The sequence below is a fragment of the Bactrocera latifrons genome, unplaced genomic scaffold, assembly GCF_001853355.1.
Source record: "Bactrocera latifrons isolate USDA-ARS-PBARC rearing strain unplaced genomic scaffold, ASM185335v1 scaffold_36, whole genome shotgun sequence".
Taxonomy (NCBI): domain Eukaryota; kingdom Metazoa; phylum Arthropoda; class Insecta; order Diptera; family Tephritidae; genus Bactrocera; species Bactrocera latifrons.
In genome coordinates, this window is record NW_017537001.1 from 1,643,831 (window position 1) to 1,671,353 (window position 27,523).

The 27,523-nt window shown below is 34.1% G+C and overlaps 1 protein-coding gene across 1 annotated transcript; it reads left to right on the top strand.

Annotated features, from left to right (window-relative positions):
- The first annotated feature begins 2,527 nt into the window (after positions 1 to 2,527).
- LOC108971784 (protein late bloomer) lies at positions 2,528 to 27,517 on the top strand. Its single transcript, XM_018938060.1, has 6 exons — positions 2,528 to 2,599; positions 3,236 to 3,325; positions 25,915 to 26,079; positions 26,224 to 26,400; positions 26,660 to 26,833; positions 26,957 to 27,517. The coding sequence occupies exons 2-6, from the start codon at positions 3,266 to 3,268 to the stop codon at positions 27,035 to 27,037; spliced, it is 657 nt and encodes a 218-aa protein (XP_018793605.1). The 5' UTR covers positions 2,528 to 2,599; positions 3,236 to 3,265; the 3' UTR covers positions 27,038 to 27,517.
- Positions 27,518 to 27,523: the final 6 nt, after the last annotated feature.

Here is a 27,523-nt window from a genome sequence, read left to right on the forward strand (position 1 = left end):
ATTTTTTTTTTTGAAAATTAAGAAAAATGTTATTTTACCAAAATGCTATTATATGTGTGCGGCTGTCATTTCACTTGACAACAGAATTGCGTTTATCAAGTGCAAACTTATCAATTGCGATACATTTTGCCGATGATAGTATTTTCACAAATAACAGGTAACCCAAGTGGAGGTACTTAATAGCCTTTTTTGAGAGATCACACGTGAGTCGTGTCAAGCTGTCAGTACTGTTTTACATTACAAATCGTTCAACTTTAATACGATGCAACTAGTATTGATATAATATAAAGGTTCCAGTCAAAAATGCTTAGAACAAACACGTGTTCACCATGGTACATGCGTAATGAAAATATCCATAAAGACCTTGGTATTTCTATGGTAAAGAAAGAAATAGAAGACAGCAGAATTAAATATATATCTCAACTCCGAGATCACCCAAAGCCTTTGGCTAATGCTTTGGTACATTCCTGCCATCAAACACGCCTTAAATGAAGAGATAAGGAGCAACGCATCACCAAAACAGCTCAATCACTTTCAATCACTTGATTGAGCTCGTCTAGTTTTTAAATAGATGTAAGATTTGATAACTTATTGTTAGGCTTTTAAAACTAAAAGCAGATTCGATAAATAAAAACGATATTGCAAAAAAAAAAAAAAAAAAAAAAAAACCCATTAATACGAAAATTTACATATAATGTATTTCCTTCGTTCGCTCAACTTATGGTCAACAAAATTGGCCTACTGAGCATACTATTCACAACATCGAGTCCCATTTTGAGACCCAGCATTCATTATTGGAAAATATTCCAATGCTTGGTGTGATTTGTGTGCCGGTATTTCTTTAAAAATGATGCCGGTGAGAACGCACCCATTGAGCCAGAAATGGGCCTCATCGCCAAACAAAATTTWGCTTGAAAATGTCAGATCTTGCTGGAACTTTTCGAAAAACTGTTATTTAGTCATGATTTSAATGCTCGTAAAGTCACCTACACACGCGCAGATACGTCATTTTAGTGGTCGCCTAAAAGTATGCTTCAAACGAGTACGCATTATTGCTTTTTATTTGCTCAAACGCAACAACTCTTATGCTGCTCTTTCCAGTGACTATTGGTTTTGCTAATTTTWGTCGACCTCCGATAATATGAAAAACGTGCACAACAAAAAACAAATTGGGAGCGGGCAGGTTTTAACGTACACGTTGATTTAGTCTACGCCAAAAGTGTTTCATGCCATTTCGTTTCGGCGGGAACTCAATGAATTACGCACTAAAGCATGTTTGTATGGATGTATGTACGATATGTACTCATATTCTAATCTAATGTACTCCCCCAGGAAAATTCATTGCTTTGCAGTTTAGATTATTTTTGGGGAAAGAATATAAAACGTTGTAGAAAAAAATATTTGTGAAGAAATATATTAGTTATATTTTAAAGAGAAATCTTTGAAAACGGTAAATCGTATAGTTAATATTTTTTATTATTTTAGTGATGCACAAAATTAAATAATTTTCAAGCTTGTCTAATATTTTAATAATTTCTGCTTTCATAAAATTTCTAAATAATTTTGTATGAAGCTATTTATTTATTTTTTCCTTCTTATAGGCCAAAGCTGCAGAATTGGAAAAAAAAATCATATTGAATAAAATGCATTGAAAAAGTAAGATAAAATAAGAAAAATGAAAGCTAAAATAATTTACCGGCGATCTGAGGTCGGAAAGAGGAAGTGAAGGAGGATGTTTCAGTTTTTTTTAAGTTAACAGGCTACATGTTCTGTGGAAATAGATTGAATGGCAAAGCTGCGAGTAATAAAAAGATATAAATTTATTTCTTACTTTTTCACACAACACCAAAGTGTAAGTGAAAAATTCAAACAAGTTTTGTTTTTTTTTTTACTTTTAACTTTTACAAAAATTMTTTTTTTCACGAAATTTAGGGTAAACTAACCTTTTGTGATAAGAGAACGTAATTCTTCAATTTCAAACATTATATTTTTCCTTCGTGTTTTGATTTAATACCGGAAAAATATCATTATTTTTGATTAAAAATGTTCATGTCAAAATATCTGCTTTAGGCTTCTTCTTCACTGAATATTTACTTTCTGGTGGTGTAAAGAAGTGCACACCAGTATGGTGAGCATGTAAGTTTTCTCAAAAAATGCTAAAAAAATCGATTGTTTTTTTCGATTTAGCAAGATTGAGCTAACTGTAAAGACAAAAGCTCTGCATTAAAAAATTACACATGCAGTAAATTTTTCCTACAGGGTCAAGGAGCTCACTTTGAGCAGAATTAAGAATAGTTTGCTTTTGCCCGTTTCATTCTCAATTTATTCCATGCAAAATTTGCTCAGCTAAATATTTGTTGTTATGCTCRCAAGCAGTTGGAATCGCAAATGTAAAGACATAATCACGCTAAAAAGTGGTAAACACAAATTTTGTTGAGGCAAAAAGCAAAAGTGAAGAATCTAAATCAAATAAGCAAAGGCAAAAGTAAAGGCAAATTATTAGCGGCGGCGGCGAAATAGTCGCGTTGGAGGTGTAGGTAGTTTCAGTCTATTCGCGCTTGGCGCCGTTGATGGTTTTCCAATTCGCTAACATTTCACGGTAATAACGGTTTAGTGTGAGACAAATTCTAATTTTTTTTTCAGTGAAATGAATTTTGCGCGCGATTTGTGTGAAATGCGTTAAATACTCAAATACTTCTATGAAAATAGTTGCAACAGTGTCTAAGTGCTTTTTAGATAAGCGTTAAAGGGGCATCAGCGGAGGGTGTGCGGCCTTAAATGGAGCACTGTRCGCTCGGTTAACAAAGTGCAATGCAAATTTATGTGAATTCTAATTTCGTTTGCTAATTTTGGTTTTTGGAAATTTGCTGAATTTCATTCGAGAATCGAAGCAAGCGCGTGTCCGAAAATAAACATTGGTGGACAATGGACATTCGTATGGACTTTCGTGCATATATAGTGTAGAAGCATAGCAGGCGTTTAAAAATATGCCGAAAAGAACGAATTTTCCATTTCGATTTTGTCATCTTTATTTGTGTTTTCACATTCTGCTCGCTTTTTCGCGGTGTTTACCTTGCCAACTATGATGTGACTGTTTTTGTTTTCACCGATTTCGAATGTGTACACATACTGTATATCTAGTATAATTGTATATAGTTTTTGACGAAGAAGCGCCGCGAAATTTAGAATTATTTCGACTTCACGCTCATTTCAAATTTCTTATTTTATTTTTTAGTGAATTGTAAATAAATAAATAGCAAAAAGCATGGCGTGTTCAACGAAAACTCTGAAAGTATTTTCTTTGATTTGGGATATCCTCTATGCGGTGAGTAATTGAAAGCGAATTTCCTTGAAAAAATTTGTATTTTATTGTGTGTCTTGGAATATGGGTTTCAATAATCGAACTTTTTACTTTCAATTGTATCGAGCACTGTTATCATGACAGATAGTTTGATAGATGTCAGTAACACCACATTGTTTGATTTATGGTTTTTTTTTGTAACATATATGTATTTTTTTAATTTTTTAAATTTTTAGTGACAATGTTCTCTTTATGCCGTCTGATCAAATTTGAGCCGGACTGATTCATTTTTAAAGGCGATAAGAAAGAATTGTAATTAAATGCTTGAATATGTAGTTTTTGTTTTTTTATCAGCCCRGGTCAATTTTGACTCGATTATATGCTTATTATAAAAAGGAATTAGTGACACCTTAAGCATAGTTAAATTTTGTTTCTATTTAATTTTGGGAAATTGTGGATGTTGTCCTAAGATGTTATCGAGGATAGAATATATATTTATTTTATGCTTACGGTCATGTGATCCATTTATGTGGAGACTTAGCTCGAAATCTCCTTTCAGGATTTTATTGTCTCAGCAAGTGACTTCTATTGGCTTCAATAGCTCATAGTCCGTAAACTCTATTAAGTGAAATAGTGCGATATTTGGTGAACACAAGAGTTGAGCTATGGATCTCGGTTCGTGTTTTGCCAAGAAGTCAAGTAGAAATGGGTGAGAATGTGACGGCGCATTATTGTGATGAAAAACTAATGAATGCCATATTGACCATTTGATATCGTGAAACGAATTTGTGGTAAACCACAGCACGGTAATCAATGGAAACCAAGAGCAGCACCTTGATTTTTGAGATCGACTTAATTTGTTTGTTTGTGACTTAATTGTTTCGGCTCATTTTTCGAACGGCTATTGCCATATTGTTGGACAGTTCTGCAAAAATCATCATCAAATCCAAACGCAGGACAGTCAAGAAGGAAGTTTTGAGTTGYTTCCACCTCATCTTCTACAGCCGCTGCAGATAGCGTATGGTAGAATTCGCTGCCTTACTGCTTGGACGCCAATTCGGCAATTGCCTGATAACAGCCCCAAAACTAGGGAGATGCTAACCTTACTGAGGAAAAAGAGTTAATTAGATTTTCTGCTATCGATCTTGGGCCAAAAAGCTTTGGCACAGGCATGTAGCCATACTAATCTCGTTACAAAAACACTCGATGCTATTGATAGCGATGTTCGGTTTTCTTTGACTCCCTTAATGGCTGCAACCTCGGCTTGGACTGCAATAGCTCGGAAGTCTGAAAAAAGAGTTGATAGAAAGATCCTAACAGTAAACCTCTCCACCAAACTTGCCCTCAAGCTTTAAGCCATCCATACAGAAGCTCACTGCTCTCCTCCTCCAATGGCTTTTTTGCGCCAAGTATTAGGCATGTTTCCATGACCTTCATTTAATGCTTTTTGCCGCTCAAATACTTGTTTTGTAATTGTTTATATAAAGTAAGCTTTCTAATAAACTTCTGCAATACTTTCAACCATACCGTAGCCGTGATTCTATTGCAAACACAAAATTTCAAGTATTCTTACAATCAGTAACACATTTTTTTTTATTTTAAAGTAAATATATTTGTTGTTTTCGAAATTACATGTGAATGGTTTGAAATATTTGTATAAACAAGGTGTGATTTCCGTACCTAATCATATTAATTTACATACAAAAATAAACTTTTGTAACACTCCCTTTCGAAATGAATACAACTTTACATGAAATAAACAAAAAAGGTTCTAAAAATTTATTTGCGCGGGCGTATGAGTAACGCCTTGGCCTACGCACTTACAGCAACCTTAATAAAAATCGTCGTTTCTGTATGTGTTGGTGTGTTTGTCTATGCAAAAGGCGCGGTTGTTGTCGGCTACAAGCATTAAAGGTGTTTTTGTAAATTAAATAAGCAACTACTGTGAAAATAAATATATTTTAAAAAATTAAATTATTTTTATTTTAAGTAAGCGCTGACAACCAATTAGAAACGCTTGATGAAAATCAACTTCAAAGTGTTTGAGAGCAAAATATATTTACATAAAACGAACTGTAATATAACAGCRCAAACTGAAATTACTTCAATTAATTTGCATAATCACATAAAACTCYGCGCTTGTGTGTGTACACCATGGCGTATGGATAACTTACCTTCACTGTCAATATTAAACGGTAACTGCAAGAGCAAAGTGCAAAGCTATTAAATTGCAACAGTTGCGGCACTAAATAAATATTGCTGCGCCATATGAAATACAACAACAATAATAATACAAATAACAACAACACCAAAATAATAATAATGACAACAACAACACCAATGATAATAACAACACAGCAGCATATTATAAGACACATGCAAAGCAGCAATAGAAAAACGTTTAAACAGCAAACAACAACAAAGCAACTAATGCCAAGTAGTTACAAAGATTTTACAACGCAGTSTGTATGCTTTAAATGTGGCTTGTCATTCTAGCAGCGCGATCATTGACTCAAGCCACCATTCATTGCTGCTAGTCTAGCGCTCGCTCGTCGATTCATTCATTTATTCAGTTGGTCTGTTGGCGCGTGCTATTTATTTTGAGTTGTGTACGAGTATTTCGAATTTACACACCTTGACGTGTYAATACAACAAAAAAAGAATGTCGAAAACTCAAAAACAAAAAACTATAAATGTTAAAAACATTCGGAAAACTGCAGGCGCTCAAAGCAAAGCGTGAACAAACGTAAACAAATGGGCGGCAAACAAATGCCGCTTATGAAAATTAAGTCTCTAACATACAAATATACATGCACACATACCTGTATGTGGCTGGATTGGAATACACCGCTGTACGCTGCGTGTGAGATTGTGTTTAATTGCTGTTGTTGTTRCTATGCGCAGTTCATTTGTTGCGATTTTTCGGTTTACTTTGCTGGGCAAATGCCGCTGATTTATTTGACTTGCGGTTAAATTAGCTGGTTTTGGTGTTGTTGCTGTTGTAGTTGCAGAAAACTGTAAACTTAGCAGGTGGGCGCAACTGCGGTGTGYGCTGAGTTCAAATTACACAACTGGATATTATGAAAAAGCTTATACCATATACAGTACATTTATAATAGAAAATACATATAGTATATACATGCATGTGTACTCACCGACCTGTGAGTATGCATGTGAGATTATGACGCCCGAATACGCAATAAATTCCACTGAGGCCAAGTACTAAGGTGGCATTGTATCACGTATATAACATATGTATGTATGTATCTATGTATGTTTAATTTTATTCGTACTCTAAGTGGCGCAAAGTGCTAAGGGCCAATATTTGGAAAAGCTATTTATATATACAAAATAAATTACTGTAATTTGGTGTGTTTTGATTTTCAGGGCTACTTAATCAATTTATACCGAGCGTGTTTATAAAAGTATACAAAAGTGTTGTCATTCACAACAAATTCTTTTCCAATTTTTTTTTTCAATTCGGCAGAAATACCGTCTGATCAAAATTGACTCGGACTGACATTGTTTGAGTATGAAGCGTCACTTGCAAGAGGACAATTTCGTGGACACATTGGATGAATGTTTCCTTCCTACCCAAAATATTATCCAAAATCTGTTAAGTCTTTCCATAAGAGATATTGAGAACCTCTCCTAACTCACTGATGCCAATATGCCGATTTTCAAGCACTGTTTTTTTAATTTAAGTTATTAGAGAGATGAATAAAAAACTYGCATATTTTCGATGATTCACCATGACCTTCATTGAAAAATTGAAGGTACTCAAGTAATTATACTCCTGATAAAGTAGACTCTCAAAAAAATACTTTTACAATGTTTCGGTAGGCGTGAGTCCATTGGGAATATAAAATTTCAAGCAAATTCTTAGCTAAATTTTTTTCTATAGTAAAATTCYCTTGACCAACTGTTCGCATCGTAAACAAACACTAGCGAAACACACACTAATTGGCATATGGAGACCAAAGTTCACAAGAACATAAGATATATGAACCAATTGGGGAAAAAGTGTCTAGCCTTTATATGATCAACTGGAACATACACTCTCCTCTATTATATAGAACTGCATAGTTTTGGTAACGCGACACCTTGAAAGTACCTTTTTTGATACACCATTTCTTTAAGTTTCTGTGATTCGTTACCATAAATTGTCAAAGAGATACTCCTTTCTCATGCTTCTTAAAAAAAAAATAGGGAAAAATAAAAAGAACTGCTTAGGCATTACTGAACTTAGTCTAACTCAATAAAAATAATTTTGTGTAAATCAAGGTTGAGAAGATTTTTGACAGTGTTCTTTCAATCACTATCATTTGCAGTCAAAGTTCTAAACTCACCTTTAGATGACTTTTTTCCGAAAAAGAATTTCCATGAAAATATTTATTATTATTATGTTATTTAACCTCAGTTAATAACTACTATTGCTCCACTAATAAAAAATAGTTTGCAAATTCAAGTTGAGGGTTTTTTTTCATTAATTTTTAGTTTCCGGAAAGTCAATATTAAGTATACGCCACGTCTACTTTTTAATCAAACTAGTTGCAGTGCTCATACTACCATTATTGCATAATACACTCCTTATTCTTATGTTTAATTTGCACACTTTGTTGAACATATTTTTGCACTCAAAAGTATTTGCGCATCTGCCATGCTTTCATGCGTCAGTGTTCTACTTTCAAGTTTAAGTGGTTTACCTATTTTTAAAGCTTCGGAAATCAGAAAACCATTACGTCACTGAAAATATGTGCTTAAAACTATCAATAAGTTATACTAAGTGCGTTTTTATAAAGTTTCTATGTATATATTCACTTGGGTATTGCTGATAGCTCTAGAATTATCTCTGCTTTTGTGAAATTAGAAATTATTTACTTTTGATTAAAAATTTCACTTAATAATAGATCGGCTATCTCTTATTTTTTTTATTTTGCGCAGTTGATCTAAATTCGGGTAATGTTTAAGACAAGCGTGTACTAAATTTTATATATTTATTTTAAATTAACTCTAACATTCAAAATTGTATTTTTTTCCAACTATAGCGATGAATTTTTGGAAATTACATATATTTTTGAGTTTCCGAAAGAAGAACAAGTAYAGTACAATTTTACCAAACACTATTTTTAATACAGAGATATTAATATTATACTAATTTTTTTATTATTGCAAATTGTAGTTTTGTTCACCTAACGGTTGTTGCGTATAGTGTTGTATCACTGGCGTATTCAGAGGGGTATATGGGGGACATTTCGCCAAGAAACAATTTTGGAAGACTAAATGCTGARGAATATTTTCGATCGATGACAAACAAAACGCGAAAACATCTGCCTGAAAACTTGCGAAGACTACTACGGGGTCTCARTGTAAATTCCTCTGTTGGTTTTCTTGAGAAGTATAGGATGGATTTCGCTTCCAGAAAAAGTACGTACTCTGAAATCCAAAGAAAAGAAAAGCAGGTTATTGACTGCTTGATAGATAGATTCAAAGGCCTTTTGGATAATGACAGCGTCGTGCGACGATTGAAGTTGAAAGGCGATCTTGATCGCCAGCAGGGCCATTGGGGGCAGAAGGTAAAGGATAACAACCTACCGTTTACTGTATTGAAAATGTTTGAAGAACTGCGATGTAGACCTACACCCCATAATTCATACTATTATTCGCATATTCTACACACTTCCTGTGGCAAGTGCGAGCTCTGAACGCTCTTTTCCGACACTCGCCGCATAAAAACTTGGCAGAGGACAAACATACTTCAATATATGTATGTATGTATGTAGATTGATCGGCCAGGTGTTGCTACACACGCATTATGATATTGAAGTCACTGCAAAAGAAGTTCTCGGAAGATTCTCAAAACTTGGTTCACCTCTTTTTGTTTTGTGAAAATTTTCTATTTAATACAAAAAACAAAACAAAAAAAAAAAAAACAAGTACGATTTATTAGCCTTCTTAATTTGTTACATAGATGTGCTAAAATTTTTACCAGCTCTCTCAAATTACGCAACATATTTAAATCCGCGGCCTTAAATAGAACATTTTAGAGTCTTCAATATATGATATTTTAAACAAAGTAAATGCTTAATATTTTTAGCAGTACACTAATGGTTTAATTCGACCAGAATTTAGGATTGTATTGATCCGAAAAATTAAGAAAATTATTCTTGTTATTTCCTTTTAAAAATTCTCTTACCTCAAAGCTAAAATCAGAAAACCATTACGTCACTGAAAATATGTGCTTAAAACTATCAATAAGTTATACAAAGCTAAAATTTCGAAATCTTCGCTAAAGAGGTAATAACTCTGCTACATTCATTATTTCAACGATTTTGAAATCAAACCACAGTGATATGGTAATATTAGGAATGATAAACAGTTTTTACCATAAATACTTAATGTGTTCAAATTGGAACAAATTTCCATTTTTTTCGCAAACATCTGGTACAAAAGCAAAAATGTACACATTAACTTGAACTAGTCTTTCCAAACGAAAACTATAATATTCAATGCCAAAATAGAATATAAAGTAAAACAGATAGAAATTAAAAAAAAAAACTAATAATTTCGGGTAAAACCTCCAGCAGCTTGATAAGCCATTAGCGCCGCACGAATTAAAATCGAAATGAAAATTWATCGAAAATAGCTAAATTTCATATATTAATCCGTACAAGTGCTAACAACTGATAATAAAATTAAAAAAAAATTAAAAATATCGCAACAAAAAATATAATAGTAAGACCAATAACTATAAAAATAAAAAAAGAAACACAAAGAGAACAAAAAAACAAAAAGCGAAAACCTATAAAAATCATAAAAGTAAAACTTTGGCCCCACGCAATATCTCTTCTTCTTTTATTCTGGCTCACCTCTCCACTTTGTGTTGTTTTTCACGCTTTWGCCCGCTGACAAATTCTAATATGCATAGCCACTTGCTTGTATATAGAAATTGTGATGAACATATATACATACTTGTGTGGAATTATTGTTGCTTAGAGCCTACGCATTTTCATGGCGCTACGAGCTTGAGCGCCCCCTGCGATGCGTCGTTGCCCAAATGAATGCCTTCAAACACACACGCACAAATATCCATTTGCGCACACTTGGTGCGTCTATGTGGCATTGTCTAAAATACTATTAACATAACAAAAACAAAAAAGCTAAGAATTTTACCAAAATTTCGTCTAAGTATAATAACAACAAGGCAACAAAAGTATTGACGTGAAAAACAAAAGTGTTGTTGGTGTCGACAGATTGGACGAAATGGAAAGCGTTGATGTCATCACTTCGGCTGTCTGTYGGTGTGTCTCGCCAGCACGTCTTAAGATTGTTAGAAGCCACATATACTATTTGTATGTTTGTATATRTGTATGTATGTTTGCTCATAATAWGCGTRTAAGCATGAGGACAGTTTGTAATGTAATTGGCCTACGCAATAACAACAAGCTTTTTATTTAAATATTTATATTCAATAACTTGGCTGAGCCACCAGCAGGTTGCCAATGAATTTTTGGTCACATGAGTCATTCTATTTAAATTGTTAAATTTTTATCAACTTTACTTTTTCGGACAGAAAATGAACAATACGTGTTTGTAATGTAAGGATAATAGTAATAACTTAATTCTTTCAATGAAGATTATAATACAATTTTCTCCGAATGAAGTTGACACATATTTGTAAAAAAACATAAATTCTGAAAAAAAGCTCGAAATCAATAAATCAAATGAGAAATAAGGAATAAGAAATAAACAAACGAAATTAGAAAAAAAGATGGTTGCAAAATTTAGAAACCGGAGTTGCCAACCTACTTGTAATAAAAATATTAGGAAAACCAATTTGAGTGATTAAAAATGTTAGTATGTGTTAAATATTAATGTTTCAAAACTGTATGCAAGTATTTTTATAATAATTTGAATAGGGTTGCCAATTATTTTTAACACAATAGTAAACAGAAATGGATCAACAAAGTATTAAGTGAGAAAAAACTTTCGAAAGTGATATCACATATATTTTGTGAAGCTGCACTTTTCTTTCAATAAAAAAAACATTCTTGGTAGTTAAAATATTATTTTTATTACCTTTTGAATTTTTTTCTGTAAAAAAAACGTTTTTTTTTTGTAACAAAATATAGAAAAAATTTTGGAACAAAAATTTGTTGCAGGGTCGTCAGTTATTTTAAATAAAACATTAAAAATTATTTTTGGATGCAGGGATGTCACCATACCAAAACAGTAATAACTTTTGTGAGTGATGTGAGAATTTGAAAATCTCAGAAATTAATTMAAAATGATTCCTTTTCGAAAATTTTACATATTTTGAATATGAAACGAAAAATTATTTGTAGAAGTGATTTATGTAGCACAATTAGTAGGAAATTAAAAAAAATATATATATTGAATAATTAGTGATGAATATTTCAAACATTTTTGTTTTTAGGTAAAGCTTTTAAAGAAGGCGCTCAGTTCAATCTGTTACAACCGGTTATGTTTCTACGCATTTTCCGAGAAAAATTATTCGATGAATATGAAATTTTTTTGGTCAAAAATCGAATTTTGAGCGGCAAAAATCAACAAAATTTTGGGTAAAATTAATTTTTTTTTCCAGCGCTGACATTTCGACAACTTTGATATTTTTTTACTATTTCATTGTGGTGGACCTTTTTCATTTCCAACTAAGATTTTGATGTACGTTTTCTTTTCTTCAAAATAAGCCTCAGTTTCGGCAGTATCCAGCSACCATTYTTCTGAGAACAGAAAATARTCGCAGGGGGTCAGCTCTTTAGAATACGGTGGATRCAAAAGTAATTCGAAGCCCAATTCATAGATATTCTCCATCGTTTGTACTGACTTGTGACACGGTGCATTGTTSTGGTGAAACAGCACCGAATGCGACTAWTTTTCGGCGATTTCGTTCTTCAAAAARTTCAATTAAACTATGTAATCGTCGTTGCTGATGAGCCTTTCTCAAAGTAAATATTAGTAAATACAAATTATTCCATGCGCACCCCAAAATACAGTCGCCATCACTTTGCCCGCCGATTGCTGCATTTTACACGCCTCGGAGTGGATTCATCGTGTGCAGTCCATACGGATCCCTGTTGATTATACTAATGGAGCTTTGTTTCATCTTCATACATCGACGCAAAAACTCGGGTTCTTGAAGCTTGAACATCTACAAACACTGCTCCGATTCATCAGCTAGTCATTGTCTTTGGTCCAAAATGAGCTCTCGTGGCACCCACTTCGCACAGAGCTTTCTCATATCCAAATTTTCGTGAATGTTATGATATAAACGTTCAGTTGAAATTTTTAGAGCGGCTGCTATCTTGAACTACATCTCTTTATGGTCATTCAAATTTTTATTTTGAACTTTTTTGATATTTTCGACGGTAACAACCTCATATGGATTTAATTCTAGTAGCGTCATTTATTTGTTAGGCCGGGAACTTTTTAATATAAGTTATTCAATAGTTTCTGATTTTTCTAAAAGAATGTTTTTTCTGAAAAAAATATATATATTTTCATTTACTATAAATCCTTTATAGTTCTCTTCAACTCACAAATAAATCTTCCTTGTGTTTATGCGTGTTTCAATTTGAATATTTAGAAAAACATTTTGCAGTATTTTCTATGTTTTTAATGATTTTTGTTATTTAGCTGTAGATATATTTATTTTGGCTTGTTCTTGGGGTGCGAATGTTTTCGTTATTAAAATGTCGGATATATTTCTTCCACAATACATTTTAGCAAATAAAATGGCAAACGTAAATAAATAAATATATTTAAATAAAGGAAGTTATAAAACGTGTGCTATTACAATACTTGATATACATTTACATACATATATATATGGGTTTATTTGAATACACACACTTGAATATTTATAAAAAAAATATTGGCCGTATACAGAGGTTATGCAGAGGTTATTTGTCTTTACTGCTGAAGTTGTGCGTCACGCTGCTTGCTTTCTTTTCCAAARACTGTGCGCTACATATCAATAAAAATAACGGAAAATTCTCTAAAGCAAACGGTTGCTATGCCTACCACGTGGCTGTTGGATTTCAGACTTCATTCAAGAGGTGGCTGTTTTTGGCAACACACCAACAACACAACTTATACTCGGWTGGGGTGCGCATACGCAGTGTGCTCTGTGATGAGCACAGACAATAATATTTGGGTTGGTCCCAAGGTCATTTTATTATGACTGGGTGATTGAAAATTTACAATATGTATAAATATTTTTAGAGGGCTTCACAAGCATATCAGCGCAATTCCCTGTTGTAGGCGTTTAGTTAAATTACTTTAAATGCAATTATGAATGAAATTCTGTTTCGCATTGGTTAAAAGCCAATATTGAAATATGTACGTGTAATTGAGTATGGTCAATTGAGAAGCAAAACAAAAGCTAAATCCAAATTAAATAAATCAATAAGACGTGTGGTACATAAGATGTAAGCTCCTACTCTTTTAAGACAACCACTTGCGTAGGCGACTTTAACAGTATTTAGCGGCCATTAATTACCAATTCCCTCGTCGGGTACAAATCTTGTTTTGAAATTCAATATATCAACATAATTYTACCATTTGTTAATCACACAATAGCGGCGCCAAATGTTACGTCTGTGCTTAAGTCCAACAATTGGAAAAAACTAAATAACTTTCCTAAGCATTCATCAATATAAATATATGCACGCATACACACCGACACACTTTTATCCATTGATAAGCGTTTGTGTGTTTAAAATTTATATTTATGCGTCTAATGTCTGTGTCAAGCCATAAATTTTGAAGCGAAACAAACGTCAACAATCAACGGCATTTAGTCATAATTATGAAAATGAATATGAACGCTTTAAGAAGTGTGTGAAGCTTAACAATGGCTTATCAGGAAGTATGTAAACATTTATTGCTAACTGCCATTGCTTTGCAAATACAAGTTTGTTAATAACGGAGATTAGCATGATAATGGATTACAGAAGACGTAAGTGGAGAATTACTGGGGTTAAATACAAATTTGTTGTTGTAAAGAAAAAAGCGTTAACCCTTCATAGGTGTATTTCGGGTCAAATGAGAGTTCATAAAAATGTTTCTTTTTTTGACTTAGATGGGTCAGTTTGTGTGCCAGCTATATGCTATAGTTTATCGCTCTTCTCGCTGATTATATACTATACCCATGTAGGATTTGTGCGCTGGGTTTGGGAAACAACAGCCTCCTATAAGAGACCCCTTTTGATTACGACCACTTCAAAGGGATTACAGATTTGGTGTAGGATTCGTGGAGGGAGAGAGACCCCGTCGCCGAGTCTCCGAGTCTTAGCCGGTAGATGAACGTCTAGCCGAAATCTGCATTAAAGCGCAGTTCTTCGGTTCGGATCGAAAATCTGCCAACAAATTCGATTATGTTGTGCTCTACGGAAGTCACGTCTCCAGYGTTTTAGACGTGCGTACGYTCCGAGGTCCTAACAGCGACTCGGACCACTATCTTGTTGTAGCCAAGATACACACCCGCCGCTTTGCAGCAAAAAACACACGTCAACAAACGCAAGCAAGTTTGACTTCGAGAAACAGCAAACACTATAGACAGCCTAACGACCTTTACGAGACGGAGTGCAAGTCTGTGAGATCATCAACAACCCAGTATAAGGAAACTGTGGGGCGGCATTTCAAGCTCCTTACGAACAGCTGCAAATGAAGCCATTGGTTTTTGGAATAGGTAAAAGAACAGCTGGAACGATGAGGAGGGAAAGAAAAGAGATTGCTCTCCTTGCAATGCCGCAATCGGCATGGGATGACACCAAAAATTGAAAAGGGAAGCAAGACGCATTTGATTGATTCAAAAATCTTAACGAACGATTTTATTAAATCCCATCGAAACTATTATGGAATGTACACAGATAAGCTGCTTGTAGAGTAACGAATCGAACAATCAGCTATAATAAATCAAAGAGATAAGTGTAATGAGGTTGACCTAGTTTAACATAGTTTTTTGCCCTTCAATTAGTCATTCATATACTTTGTGGATAATGAATAAACAGTCAAGTAGTTTTGCCTTTTTTTCTATAGTATATTTCTAGACTAGAGAGAGATAGAAAGTAAAGCTTTAGCTAGCTGACAAAATAGCTSTGATATCTAAGAATACTCTATACTTTTCACAGTTTAATTTACTTTCTACACTAACTTCTTGTTGTTTGAATAAAACTGTTAATCTGGCGTGTTGAACGCATGAGGTACTCCTACTGTATATTCACATTATTTTGAAATGATCAGAAGTAAATACTTGGCTAAGTTTCCCATTTGGTAAGTAAAATAAATTATAGTTTACATACAAAGTATTTAATTACTACAAATATAATTGCGACAGTAATAAAAATGTAAAACTAAATGGGAGAGAAATTAGTTGCAATTAGATCTATGCGTCTTGATTGCGTCGAAAATGCCCACAAAATTATATGCTTAGAAATAAATAAATTAAATAAAACAATTTTGAACAGCATTTTTGCATTACAGTCACGTTCAATCATGTAAATGCTAACCAAAAAGGAAAAGCATAAACATTTTACAAGTAAGGCATAAGTGAAAAAACAAATGTCAGACACCCAAAAGTGATTCGGGAAATTGCTGCAAAAATATTTATTATATTTATTATAGTAAAACGTGTTGTTTACATTCAAATAATTTTTTTTTTAATACGGGTGGTCTCTAGATATACAAAATCGATTTCGGGAATCCCTTTAGCACCGGAAAGCAGCAGTATGCATTGTAACCTTTGATTTTGCAGTTTACGTGTGAAATCGGGTATGAAAACATATGCTGATTTTGTATAAAATTATATTGAAGATATTCTGGAAATATTCTGTAAATATTTAAAATCGACGATGCTTTTTATTGAAGTTCAAAAAAAGTATAAGGGAAAGAGTAAGTTCCGTGATAATTCATGATTTTTTTTGCTTTGGTTTATTTTGTAAGCAAAGTTGGCTGCGGTTYATTACTTTCAATGGCTGGAAAGATTGCAAATAATTTTAAAATCAAAGCACCAGCATTGGTACCATTCACATTTCTAGGTAAGCCACCTCTCAAYTGAAAGTGGTAAAATGAGACTACTTTAGGTTAAGTTAGGTTAATCTGGTAGACCATTAGCCACGCATTTGTGTTTTTTTTATGGAATCACGTTTACAGAATCGTTGAAAATGTCTCCGRAGGGTTTTAAAGAATCTACTTTACCTTCAATATAGTTATGCCCGCACTCAATAAAGGTCGTGAAATCATCAAAAACTTGACAATAACATTTTATAAACTTAAAGAAAAAATGCTTGAAAATCGTTGTGTTGACATCAGAGCAATAGCATAGGATCTCAACATTTCTTATGGATCGTATCAACACTGTTTGGTTAATGTTTTGGGTATGAAGCGTGTCAGTGCTAGACTCGTACCTAAAGAACAAAACACGTTAACAAACTACATTTATGCAATACTGATGAGGAGACATTGGTTTATGAATTTGCCTGCGAAGCTGCCCAATAATCTAGCGAATGGTGCTCCAAAAATAACTCGAAAAATCAAAATTTGCCATCCCAGACGAGGGTAATATGAAGAGTATAGAAAATTGATTATATGATGTATCGAAAATATGGGATTGGAATAAATGTTGATAAGCTTGTATTGGCTGAGAAGACTATTTTGATGGAGATAATAAAGATTTTTAATAAAATAGGTCAGTCCGAGTCAAATTTGATCATAATATATACTGAAAATATCGGTTAATTTTTTATCGTAATTACATTCTGAGGACATCGTTTCCTGTAATAATGTAACTTAGGGCTAAAATATGAAATGCTCCCAAATTTAGCCTTTCCTTTCTTGTTTTTTTTTATATTTTGAGACTGAGCTAAGAAAATTACCATTTTATTGTTTGAATGTTTATATAAAGAAAAGTTTCTTTATAAATTTTAAGCGATAGAATTCAAAATAGAATTACTCCCTAATGATTGTTCTCACTTTAGATTTAAGATAAAATTCCTAGCGTTCCTATCCCTCCAAGCAAATTAAGACTTGTAGTAAGAAACACCAGACCTTCTATCCAATCAAAATCATCCATTAATTCGAATGATTACGACTTTCCGTCTCGGATTTGCATAAGGCTTGAACAGATATTCGCTTGGTTGACCTTTACACTTGACAAACAATATAATTATATTTTATTAGCAACCAAATTATATTTGGAATTTACAGCATATTTGTTTGTGTTTAATCCACGAATGCAATGTGGAGTTTTGTACATCACACAAACATACACAAAGACACACCCGCGCACTTGCGCTCTCCTAGCAGACGTCTTCGTTGCGCGGTGGGCGACGCTGAGTCAATTGGTGGTCTGTTATTCAGTTGGGCACGTTTGTTTACAATTTGTTTAAATTGTTGTAATTTATTGACATTGCCGCTGTGATTTGTTGTTGTTGCATATTTAGTGTGCACTTGGAAAAGCGTCGCGCATGCCAAACACACACAACTATAAACCTAAATGCAGTGGCAACAACAACAAATAACATTCTTTTCATATAAATCAGACGGCTGACTGACGAACTAACTGGCGAACTGAGTGATTGACTGATTGGCAAGCGCATGTATTTATGTAAATATTGGCGAAAATTTCAGTGGGCATACACTCACACGCGTATATGTGGCATGATTGCTGCCGCAAAACCGCTAAGCGTTCCATTGCCGCTGAAAGGTACAATATTTACACTCGTGCAACTGTGCCGATCTAATTTCGCGCTTATTTTCGCCACTTCACAGTTGTGGCATTCGYCAAAGTGTGCCAGAGAGCCGCGCGTGCCTTTTCAGTGCAAAAKCCGTGCATTGCACGTACTACATACGTCTGCATTAGGGTTGTGAGTTTTTTTTATAAGATTTCTATAAATAGTAGTTAATATGTGAAGAATGAGGAATAAAGTGGATCWTCGCCATGAAATAATATTATATGTTCACTCGGTTGAGTGTGACCTTGTCAAATAGCTTCGAGATCCATTTTTCCGGTAGATGGCGCTGAGTTGAATATTTCTGAAAATCATGCATTTGTAGCGAGCAATATTTAAAATTGCGGAATTTCACTACTGAAAAGGCTAAATATATTTAAAAGGTAATCCATTTCGAGGTTTCTTACTTTTTTAAAGTAAAAAACTCAGAGACTTCAAATTTAATGGGGAAAGCTTATAATAATTYGAAAGAACATTCGTTGGCATTTATTTTTTGAAGATTTTCTCTCTTCCTTCCGTTGAGTCCAATTTTCGATGACTCTTTCGAGCATTTCGACAGGTGACGTCTTGCTCCAAGGRAATCGAAACGGAATTGTCCGCATAGACTTAACATATTCCCACAGGAAAAAGTCTTACGGTAGGATATAACACGACCTTGCTCCCAATTGACCGGACCGAAAGGTGAAATTATTTGCTTACCGAAGATTTCTCTCAATAAAAACATTGACTGATGCGATATCTGGAAAATGGCGTCGAATAGTTGAAAACAAATGTCACCGAGATTACGAGCTTCAACTTACGGTATCAAATAGTCGATTGCCATGGCGCGATAACGGTCGCCATTGATGGTTAGGGTCACACCGGCATCATTTTTAAAGAAATTTGGACCAATGGTCCAAACCAAACCAAGCCGTTGTTTTTTCTTGATGAAATGGTAGCTCTTAAATCTCTTCAGGTTGCTCTTCGTCTCAAATGCGGCAATTTTTCTTGTTACATACCCAATGACCCGGAAACGATCCTCATTGCTGAACAAAATTTGGCTCAAAAACATTGGATCGTTTGAAATTATTCAACAGCTTATAGAACAAAGCGATGTCGCTTGATTCCGATTTTTCTTCACTGCATTCTGGACGAGATCTATTGTGTCGAATATTATCCAATAACGTTGAATTAAAAGTCTTCTGCCACTACCTTAACTATAACATTTTTGAAGAATTCCGCTCTACTCCTTTTCCCCTTTTTATCATTATCATTTTATAAGTTACATACTTTTAGGCAAAAAAGGTTTGCGTGCATATTTTGATTTGTCTTTATCTCCCAATTATCCAAAAATTTGAATTGCCATTTGCAAAATTAAAAACTGTAAGATCTATCGTTTTGTATGCTAAAGCTTGATCGTCATAAATACATATGTTTGAGAAATTGCTCACCCTAGTACAATTGCACTTTCATGCACATAATAGTTCCTTTCATTCGTGTGACTCATGTTGCTTGGTTGCATTTATGGTTGTTGTTAATTTTAAAATATTCTAAAATCTTTCTCAAATGCGCGCATCCGTTTCACACTAATTTTCTTACATAAACACACAACTAGGTTCTGCAAATATATAAAATACACACATAAATATGCACGTGTGTGTGTTCGTGTCTCTTTTAATTCAGTTTTATTTCACTAGTTGCAGCGTTTAGTTTTTAGTGCTCGTAAAGTAATTGAGCACAAGGATGGGTGCGCTTTTTTATCAGCCGCATAATCTACATCACTTGTCTTTACTAAATATTTGTACGTACATATGTGTGTATGTATTTACATATAAATGCATTCCGTGTTTACTCATAGCATGATCTCTGTGATCTTGGAAAATTAATGCCTATACTAGCCAGCGGTGAGTTAAAAGTGCAGTGGGTATGCCAATAATAGAACGCAGGCTGTTTGTTCTCTTCGTGGAGTTCAGATCGAGCTCATAGACCAGGAATAAATTTTTATCAATACTTCGGTCGGAAGGAAGAACCCTCCAAAAAATCTTTCGGAACTTCCGACGAGTCACTACTATAGATGTGTGTTGCGTGGAGACTTTTCTTTTGCTAAAGCTGCCCACTTTCGGATTTCCAGATGTCTGAATTCCCTATCACACATACAATAAACCAGTCAATCTTGGCATGGTCACCGTTTGCGATTCGAAAATGAACATTTTCACGTGACGTTGTCATTTGTGASCCACTTTCCATCATCTTTGAAATTTCAAAGGCTTTCATTTGGAAATACCTTGAAGTATTCGACTATTTTTGTTAAGAACTAGAAATATGTTTTAACGAAATTGTCAATCTATCTTTCATAAGCCATTACCGAATTTTCAATATTTTCTGCTTCAATTCGCAGAACAGCGATTTCAAATAAAAGCTGTCAAAATCAGTGAACTTATTTGAGATTAGAAATGAGATAAACTCAACAATACCTTTCAACAATATTTATTTTAAATGTTATTCACAGTACATACAAAGATATATAAAAATATATATGAAAGTCTGTATTTCAAATTTACGTAAAAGTGGTAGTCTCATAAGAATTGTACTTGACAGCCGCCGTCATCACTTATTGCTCTTATCTAATCATACTATTTTGCGCTATTCCACGCTTTTTCTTTATCATTCAACTACATATTACTGAAGCATTTCTAAATTAGACTTTGCCGCCTTAGACATTTTCAAATTAGTACTTCGGTAATTTATTGTGCTTCTTTGCTAAATTCGGTTTTTTCGCATTTTATTTGTAATTAATCAATTGGCTACCGCAAACATTTTTGCCACCTGCCTTTTAGTAGGTGTAGCACTTAAGTGTGTGTCTGTGCGCGCATTGCGTGACATGACAGTTAATAACTCATAGAACTAAATGCCCATGACTTATGGTCGTAGAAAGCGTCACCGATTCTTGTTGGTCGTTGTTTTGATTTTTTAATTAAATCAATTTGATTAAGTGATTTCAGTGTCACTTGTMGTGGTTAATAATTTCTTATTATTTCATTAATTTCAACTCAACGATATATTTCCATTCTAAAATTCTATTTACACTGTGTTCATACTCCATGTTGGTTAATATCTTTCAGAGTATATTATTAGTATGATAACATCACTCACTTCTAAGAAGGACTTCATAGATCTACTCAATACAGAACACTGGAAATCTGAGCCAACCTATTTTAGGATCATCACATGTTCCTGATAAAATGTATTACTTATAGCTGTATTTAAAATGAGACAATTGTTATAAGTTTAGGCTGGGATAATCTTCAGAGCCTTGAGTGAATGACTTTCGATGGATTTGCAAAATCTTGAGACTGAGCGATGACTTTCGTTTCTAGTTGGCCAAAAAGTCAGTTACAGTCATGATAAAGTGTGACGGCTTATTATCCTGATGATAAATCCATTAATTTTATGCCCACAAAACCGGTCGTTAATGACGAATTGCCTTACGTAAATGTCAAAACAACGGTCACGTAGAATTTCTGATTGACCGTTTAACCCTGTGGAATGAATACATATTGAACCATCTGACGGTTTTCAAAAAGAACGAGATGCATCACTTTGAGATTTGACTTAGGTTGTTGAGCTGTTCCGACGTCGTATTCATAGACTAATGTCTTRTCTTATATACTTATATAAAGTTCACTCTCCAAAACACTTCAACAACATTTTTAACGATTCCATAGTTGCCATTCCGTTGGAGACAAAAATTTTCAAATTCGCTTTTAAATAATGTTTTCCAAGGTAAAAATCGTCAGACAAACGTTTCGCRTCGTAAAAGACAGCTGCCAAACACACACTTTTGGCATGTGGAAATAAAACTTCACACGAACATATCAAAAGGTTATACCTATCTAGGAAAAATTTATCGATTCGGTTTTCGCACGCAATTTAAATTGACTAATTCGGGTCMAAATTTGTCAGGTGGTATGTAATGAGTGTTAAGGGAAAATTTTGTTTTCTCTGTAGAGAATTATTTGAGAATTGGAGTGAATTTTTTTATTTTTTTCAAAATAAGGATTTTCTGTTAMTTTAAGTACCGTATACATTAAAACTCTTTTCCAGATGATTATATTTACTTAGGAGAAAAGTATATATATATTTTTGATTACATATGTGGTTTTATGAAATAAGAGTTACGTCCTCTATTCAAGTGTTTCATGTTGATAAATTTTGTATAATTATTAATAAATAGATTCAAATATGTACATAGTATATATTTACGCGTAGTTGCCTTACATAATCGTAATAGTTCTGTAGTTCTAAGTTCTATGGTTAGCATGTGATGTCAATAAATTGTTTGCTAATGTACTTTTAAGCGATTATATGCTATCTCTCAGTACTTACGCATACAAAAATAAACGTGTGTGTTATGTTTGTAAGCATGTATGTGTGATTATTGTATATGAGCGCGCGCTTATCGCTGAACTCAAAACAAACAGTGATGCGTAGATTTCACTTTTCTTATCACCACAGACAGCTTTAGCCTTAACACAGTTGCTGAAAGAAGAACCAGCTCCTGTACTATGTACACCACATACATAAATATTTATTTACCTAAGGAGTATACGCGCTTTTATTATTGGAAAAATTTGCACAGCGTTTGCGACTACACTTGGCCCCAATCTACTTCGTATAAATAGTTTAAGACCGCGTTTGTTTGCCTCCGTAGATTAYAAGCTCAGGCGATATAGCTATTATGTAAGACTGCCGCATTTGTAGTTAAAATTTGCAAAAGGGAAAAGTAGACACTGCTATTTTTGAGATTAATCTCAGCGCAAATAATTTATACACAAGATTTATAGAAAAGTTATGAATCTCCACCTACACCTCYTCCCTGTTGCGCTGGTTCTAATTCAAAATGCCTTTTTTCATTCCACTTATTTCATTTGGAATTGACATTTTCGTATTTATATTCGCTCAATGTTTCTTTGTAGTCGTAAAAATGCAAAATTGCCATAAAAGTATGAATAATTTATTGCAAATTGTCAGTTTTTGTTAATACCAACATTTAGTTTATTTGGTTTCTTCGAATTTTATACCCAAACGCAACAATATAAGCGTAGTAATCGGGTATAACGTAGATTCTCCCTTCGTTTTTAAAGAAAAAAACACAGAAAGTTCACATTTAATGGCGAATTTTTATTATCATTCGAAAAAACATTCTTTGGCATTTTTTTTGGGAGTTTTTCACTTTGAAATGTTAGCCGCGACTAAGATGGTTCATCCGTTAAGTCCAATTTTCGATGACTCTTTGGAGGATTTCGACTGGTAACTGGCGAATAGCACGCGTGATGTTTCGGTCCGAGGTTTGAATAGAAGTGGAATTGCCGCATAGACTTTAAACTTTTATATCCCCAAAGAAAAAAGTCGAACAGTGTGTCTTGGTGACTAATTGACCGGCTCAAAACGTGRAATTATCTGCTCAACGAAGTGTTATCTCAATAAATCGATTGATTGATGCGTTGTGTGGAAGTGGTAGCGGAAGTCACGAGCTTCAATTTCAAGCATCAAATAAKCTTGGCGCGATAACGGTTAMGTTCKCACTGGCATCATATTTGAAGAAATRTGSACCAATAATTTCWTGTGGAAATTATTTCCAAAAAATTAAAAGTAGAGTTTCAGGAAGCCGTATAATTAGACTTGCCCACAGTCAGTGCTTCCTTACTTTGTTTTAGTATTTTTATGCTTTTTTTACCACACTTTTTATTTTTTATTTTGCATGTCATAAAATATGATTTTGCATGGAAAAACATTGTCACAATTTTAGCTTTGCACTCATTTCTTAACCCAATTTGGGTATTACTACTCAATAAATAAAAGCACTGTCGAAAGTTGTTGACTTTTTCAAGTAGGTTGACATATATCAAGTCCACTGAGTGGTGACAAATATGGTAAATTTTATTASTTGACTAATTTATTCGCGAAATGAAGTCAGATTTTATTGGGTTGACTAATGATTTCACTTTGCTTTATACTAAGTATTTTTATTTAGTATTTAAGTATCTGTTTGCAACTATAAGCAATGCTGAGTTGAGCAGTTTTTGTTGTAAATATGAGTGAAGTTATCTTTTCGATTATTGACAGGTGCTGTGCGGTTGTCCAATATTTAATGAAATATAAACGAAGTTGTCATCTATTTAATTCAAATGAGCTTCACTCAAGTAAATTGAAGAAGTAGGGTTTTAACTTAAAAGTGCTTCTTTCAGATAGAACTAGTATTTTCGGTATGATATAAGGTTTAGTATCCTATTTTTCTAATCGATTTCATCTTAATGTCCTAATCTTAAGTTTCTAAGATTTTGTACTAAAAAGCTTCTGTGATTATTTGATTGACTATTGTTAGACAAACGTTAAATATGTAACAATATATACAAGTTAAGAAAAAAAATGACATATTTTGCAGTTTTCTTCGATAAAGGCGAAAGTGCAATTTTTGGTTTTACTGATTCCGTTCTGGTAATTTTAATRTGTGCTCTCGAAGGCCAATTATTGATAATAGCAATGAAAGAAAATAAATCACCGCGTCCGATGATCTAATAAGCACAATGCATATTGAACCTTTTAAATACGAGTTAACGAAAGCAAACAACGAATTACCATCTTTGAATCACTACTTGAGCAACAAAATCGAATTTGTAAACGGATGGTTTTGGTTATGAAAAGTAAGTCGCTTACGATAACGTCAGGTTATTGCAAGGTTATGGTGGAATCATGCTGAGCCGGCGTAATCTGACGTTAGACAAGGACTGCCGGTCAGTAAGATGTTTGTATGAGATTGGTTATGTGTTAGGCATTGAATCATCTACTATGAAATCCTTTCCTATGACCAAACTGTTAATCCGGATACGTACTGTCAGTTTCGGAAAATAGGAGAGGAATTGTGTTCCATTAGGGCAACGCCAAGACACATACATCGGTAGTGACTCGTCAGMAGCTCAGAGAGCTTGGTTGAGAGGTTCTTATGTAGGCATCATGTAATCAAAGTGATTTTGCTGTGTAAAAAACTCGCTTCAGCAGAACTTGCTCTTGCCAATAGGAACGAAGTCGATGTATGAGAGCTCGCATTATTGTGATCCGTCTTCGGCGGTTGGTTTTTATTTGATTTCTTGAGAGAAACTTTTAATTTTCATATGATTCAACATGAAAAAATTGCTTACGGTCAAATGTGTATGCAATATTAAAAGTATGATGGTCCYACTAATGGCTATAGTTGCCTCAAYCTCACGATAGGTCACGCGACCATGTTGTAATCTCAAATTGCGCATTGCATCTATAGCTTTCGGAAYAACAACTGATTTKGAACGACCTTCCAGGAATTCCTCTTGGAGTGTTCTGTAACCTCGATTGAATTATTCGCCATACCATGAATTAACTGGCCCTTGATTGAGCTTGTTCGTCAAAAATTAAATTAAGTTCATCTATGCACTCTTTATGAGTTAATGCACATCGAAATTTGTAAAAAAACAGTCGCACAAAAATGTTAGTGATTTAATTTAATGCATASAATCAAGAATGTCAAGTTTTGCCATAAAATCGTGAGTTTCCAGTTTGCAACACTAGAGTTCCCAATTCATAATAGACTTTAATCCGATCATTTAAGCAATCTCTGATGAACTTTTAAATCGCCTATAACTACTTATATATTATTTTAATATACATATTTATAAATGGCAAACAAATTTGATGAATTCTGATTCTCAATTTCTATTATTATTTGGATAAATTTAAATTAGCTGAGCTTTCTTTTGCTATACATTTACAAAGCAGCCCTCATATGGAACGCCTATTTCCTTGTTCAAAACATATCTCTTATTAAAAACTACATATCTTCCGTTTCAGCTGCTCGGCTTGGTCATCATTGGCATTGGCGCATATGTAATCATCGAACTTGAATATTTCAATACCGCAGCCTTCGTAATACTCGGCTTGGGCATCGTGGTGATCTTGACCGCTGTCTTGGGTTCACTGGGTGCGGCACATGAAAGCAGCCAGATCTCCAAAACGGTAAGCAAATTTTCACATTAGTAAACAAAGTATCGTTTTGGATTGTTATTTTATTGAATTTGTTTTCCTCAATATTTTTTGTACTTTTCAATGTCMCTGCCCTTTTATGCTGAACTGATACGACGTACATATGTATATATGTAGTTCGCTATCATACTGCTGCTATGGGTTGTGCTGCAAACACTATCRGTTGGCTTCTTATGGATCTTCCAATCGACGTTGCTGATCAACATTGATCACACCTTCGATCAGTTGTGGGGCACGCCGRCAGTGCCCATCAAGCCGGGCAACACTAGTCATRTAGCGAGCATTGAGAGATGGGTGAGCATGCGTAATGTTTTAWACTTGTATAGAAATGCTTATGTATGTGTGCTTATATGTATGTAGTTTTGTACTTGCGCACTTGACTTGTTTGCGCATGCACGCMAGTCTCTTTACTATATTCCATATATGCGTGCATAAATATGTTTATAAACTATAMATTATTTTTGYGTTATTTTTGTTTTTGTAATATTTCACTATTGACAATCATAATTCATGARCGTTTATTGTCATATTTGCGCCGCCATTCATGCCTTAGCTCGATTGTTGCGGCAACATCGGCTCCAGCGATTACCTGCTYCCGCCCAATAGCTGCTACAACAGCGTTACGGACAAGCTGAACCTCGATGGCTGTCGACAGAAGTTTCTCGCGTACGCGGCCGAGCGCTGGCAGGCGTTCAATTTCTTCGCCATCGGTGTGGTTTTGGTCGAGGTGCGTATTTAAAATGTCAAAAATAAATAAATTATTGCTTTATTTTCGAATTATTAGCWACTAAATTATGCTTTGCTATGTTTGTRTAATCAAATTTATTACAATTTTCYTRCGTAATTCCAGCTGATTTGTGCCGCTTTCGCTTGGGTCTTGGCCAACAGCATTGTGAATCGCTGGCGCCGCTCGAAATACTATCCCAAATAAGCAGTTTAACGCGATCCATTTAAATGCGCACAAAGGCCAAAGAATTTCTACACACACATACACACATAGCATAGGTGGAAAGTGTGTATGCATAGCTGATTAGATGCAGTTACATACGTACACAAGTGTACATACCAATCGATGTATTTATTTTATTGTTTTGCGTTTTTGTTTTTCTTAAAAATGTTTAATTTGTTTGTTTTGTTTTTGTAAACAAAATCACCACACAACGATATTTCGTAGAAGTGTTTGTTCTGATGCTGGAAAATATGAAATCCATTTCGCTAGTCTACCTCAACATGCTCATAAATTARCTAAGCTACTCAAGAAAACAGTAAAGGTGCCGGTTTGAACTCAGCTTAGCTGGAAAATATTTAGATACCAAMACACACGCATATAAATGTCAGCGGCAATAAACACACATGCATCCATATATATAGATGAAATTTATAAATTCGCAATTCAAACGAAACGAAGGTGCCAAAA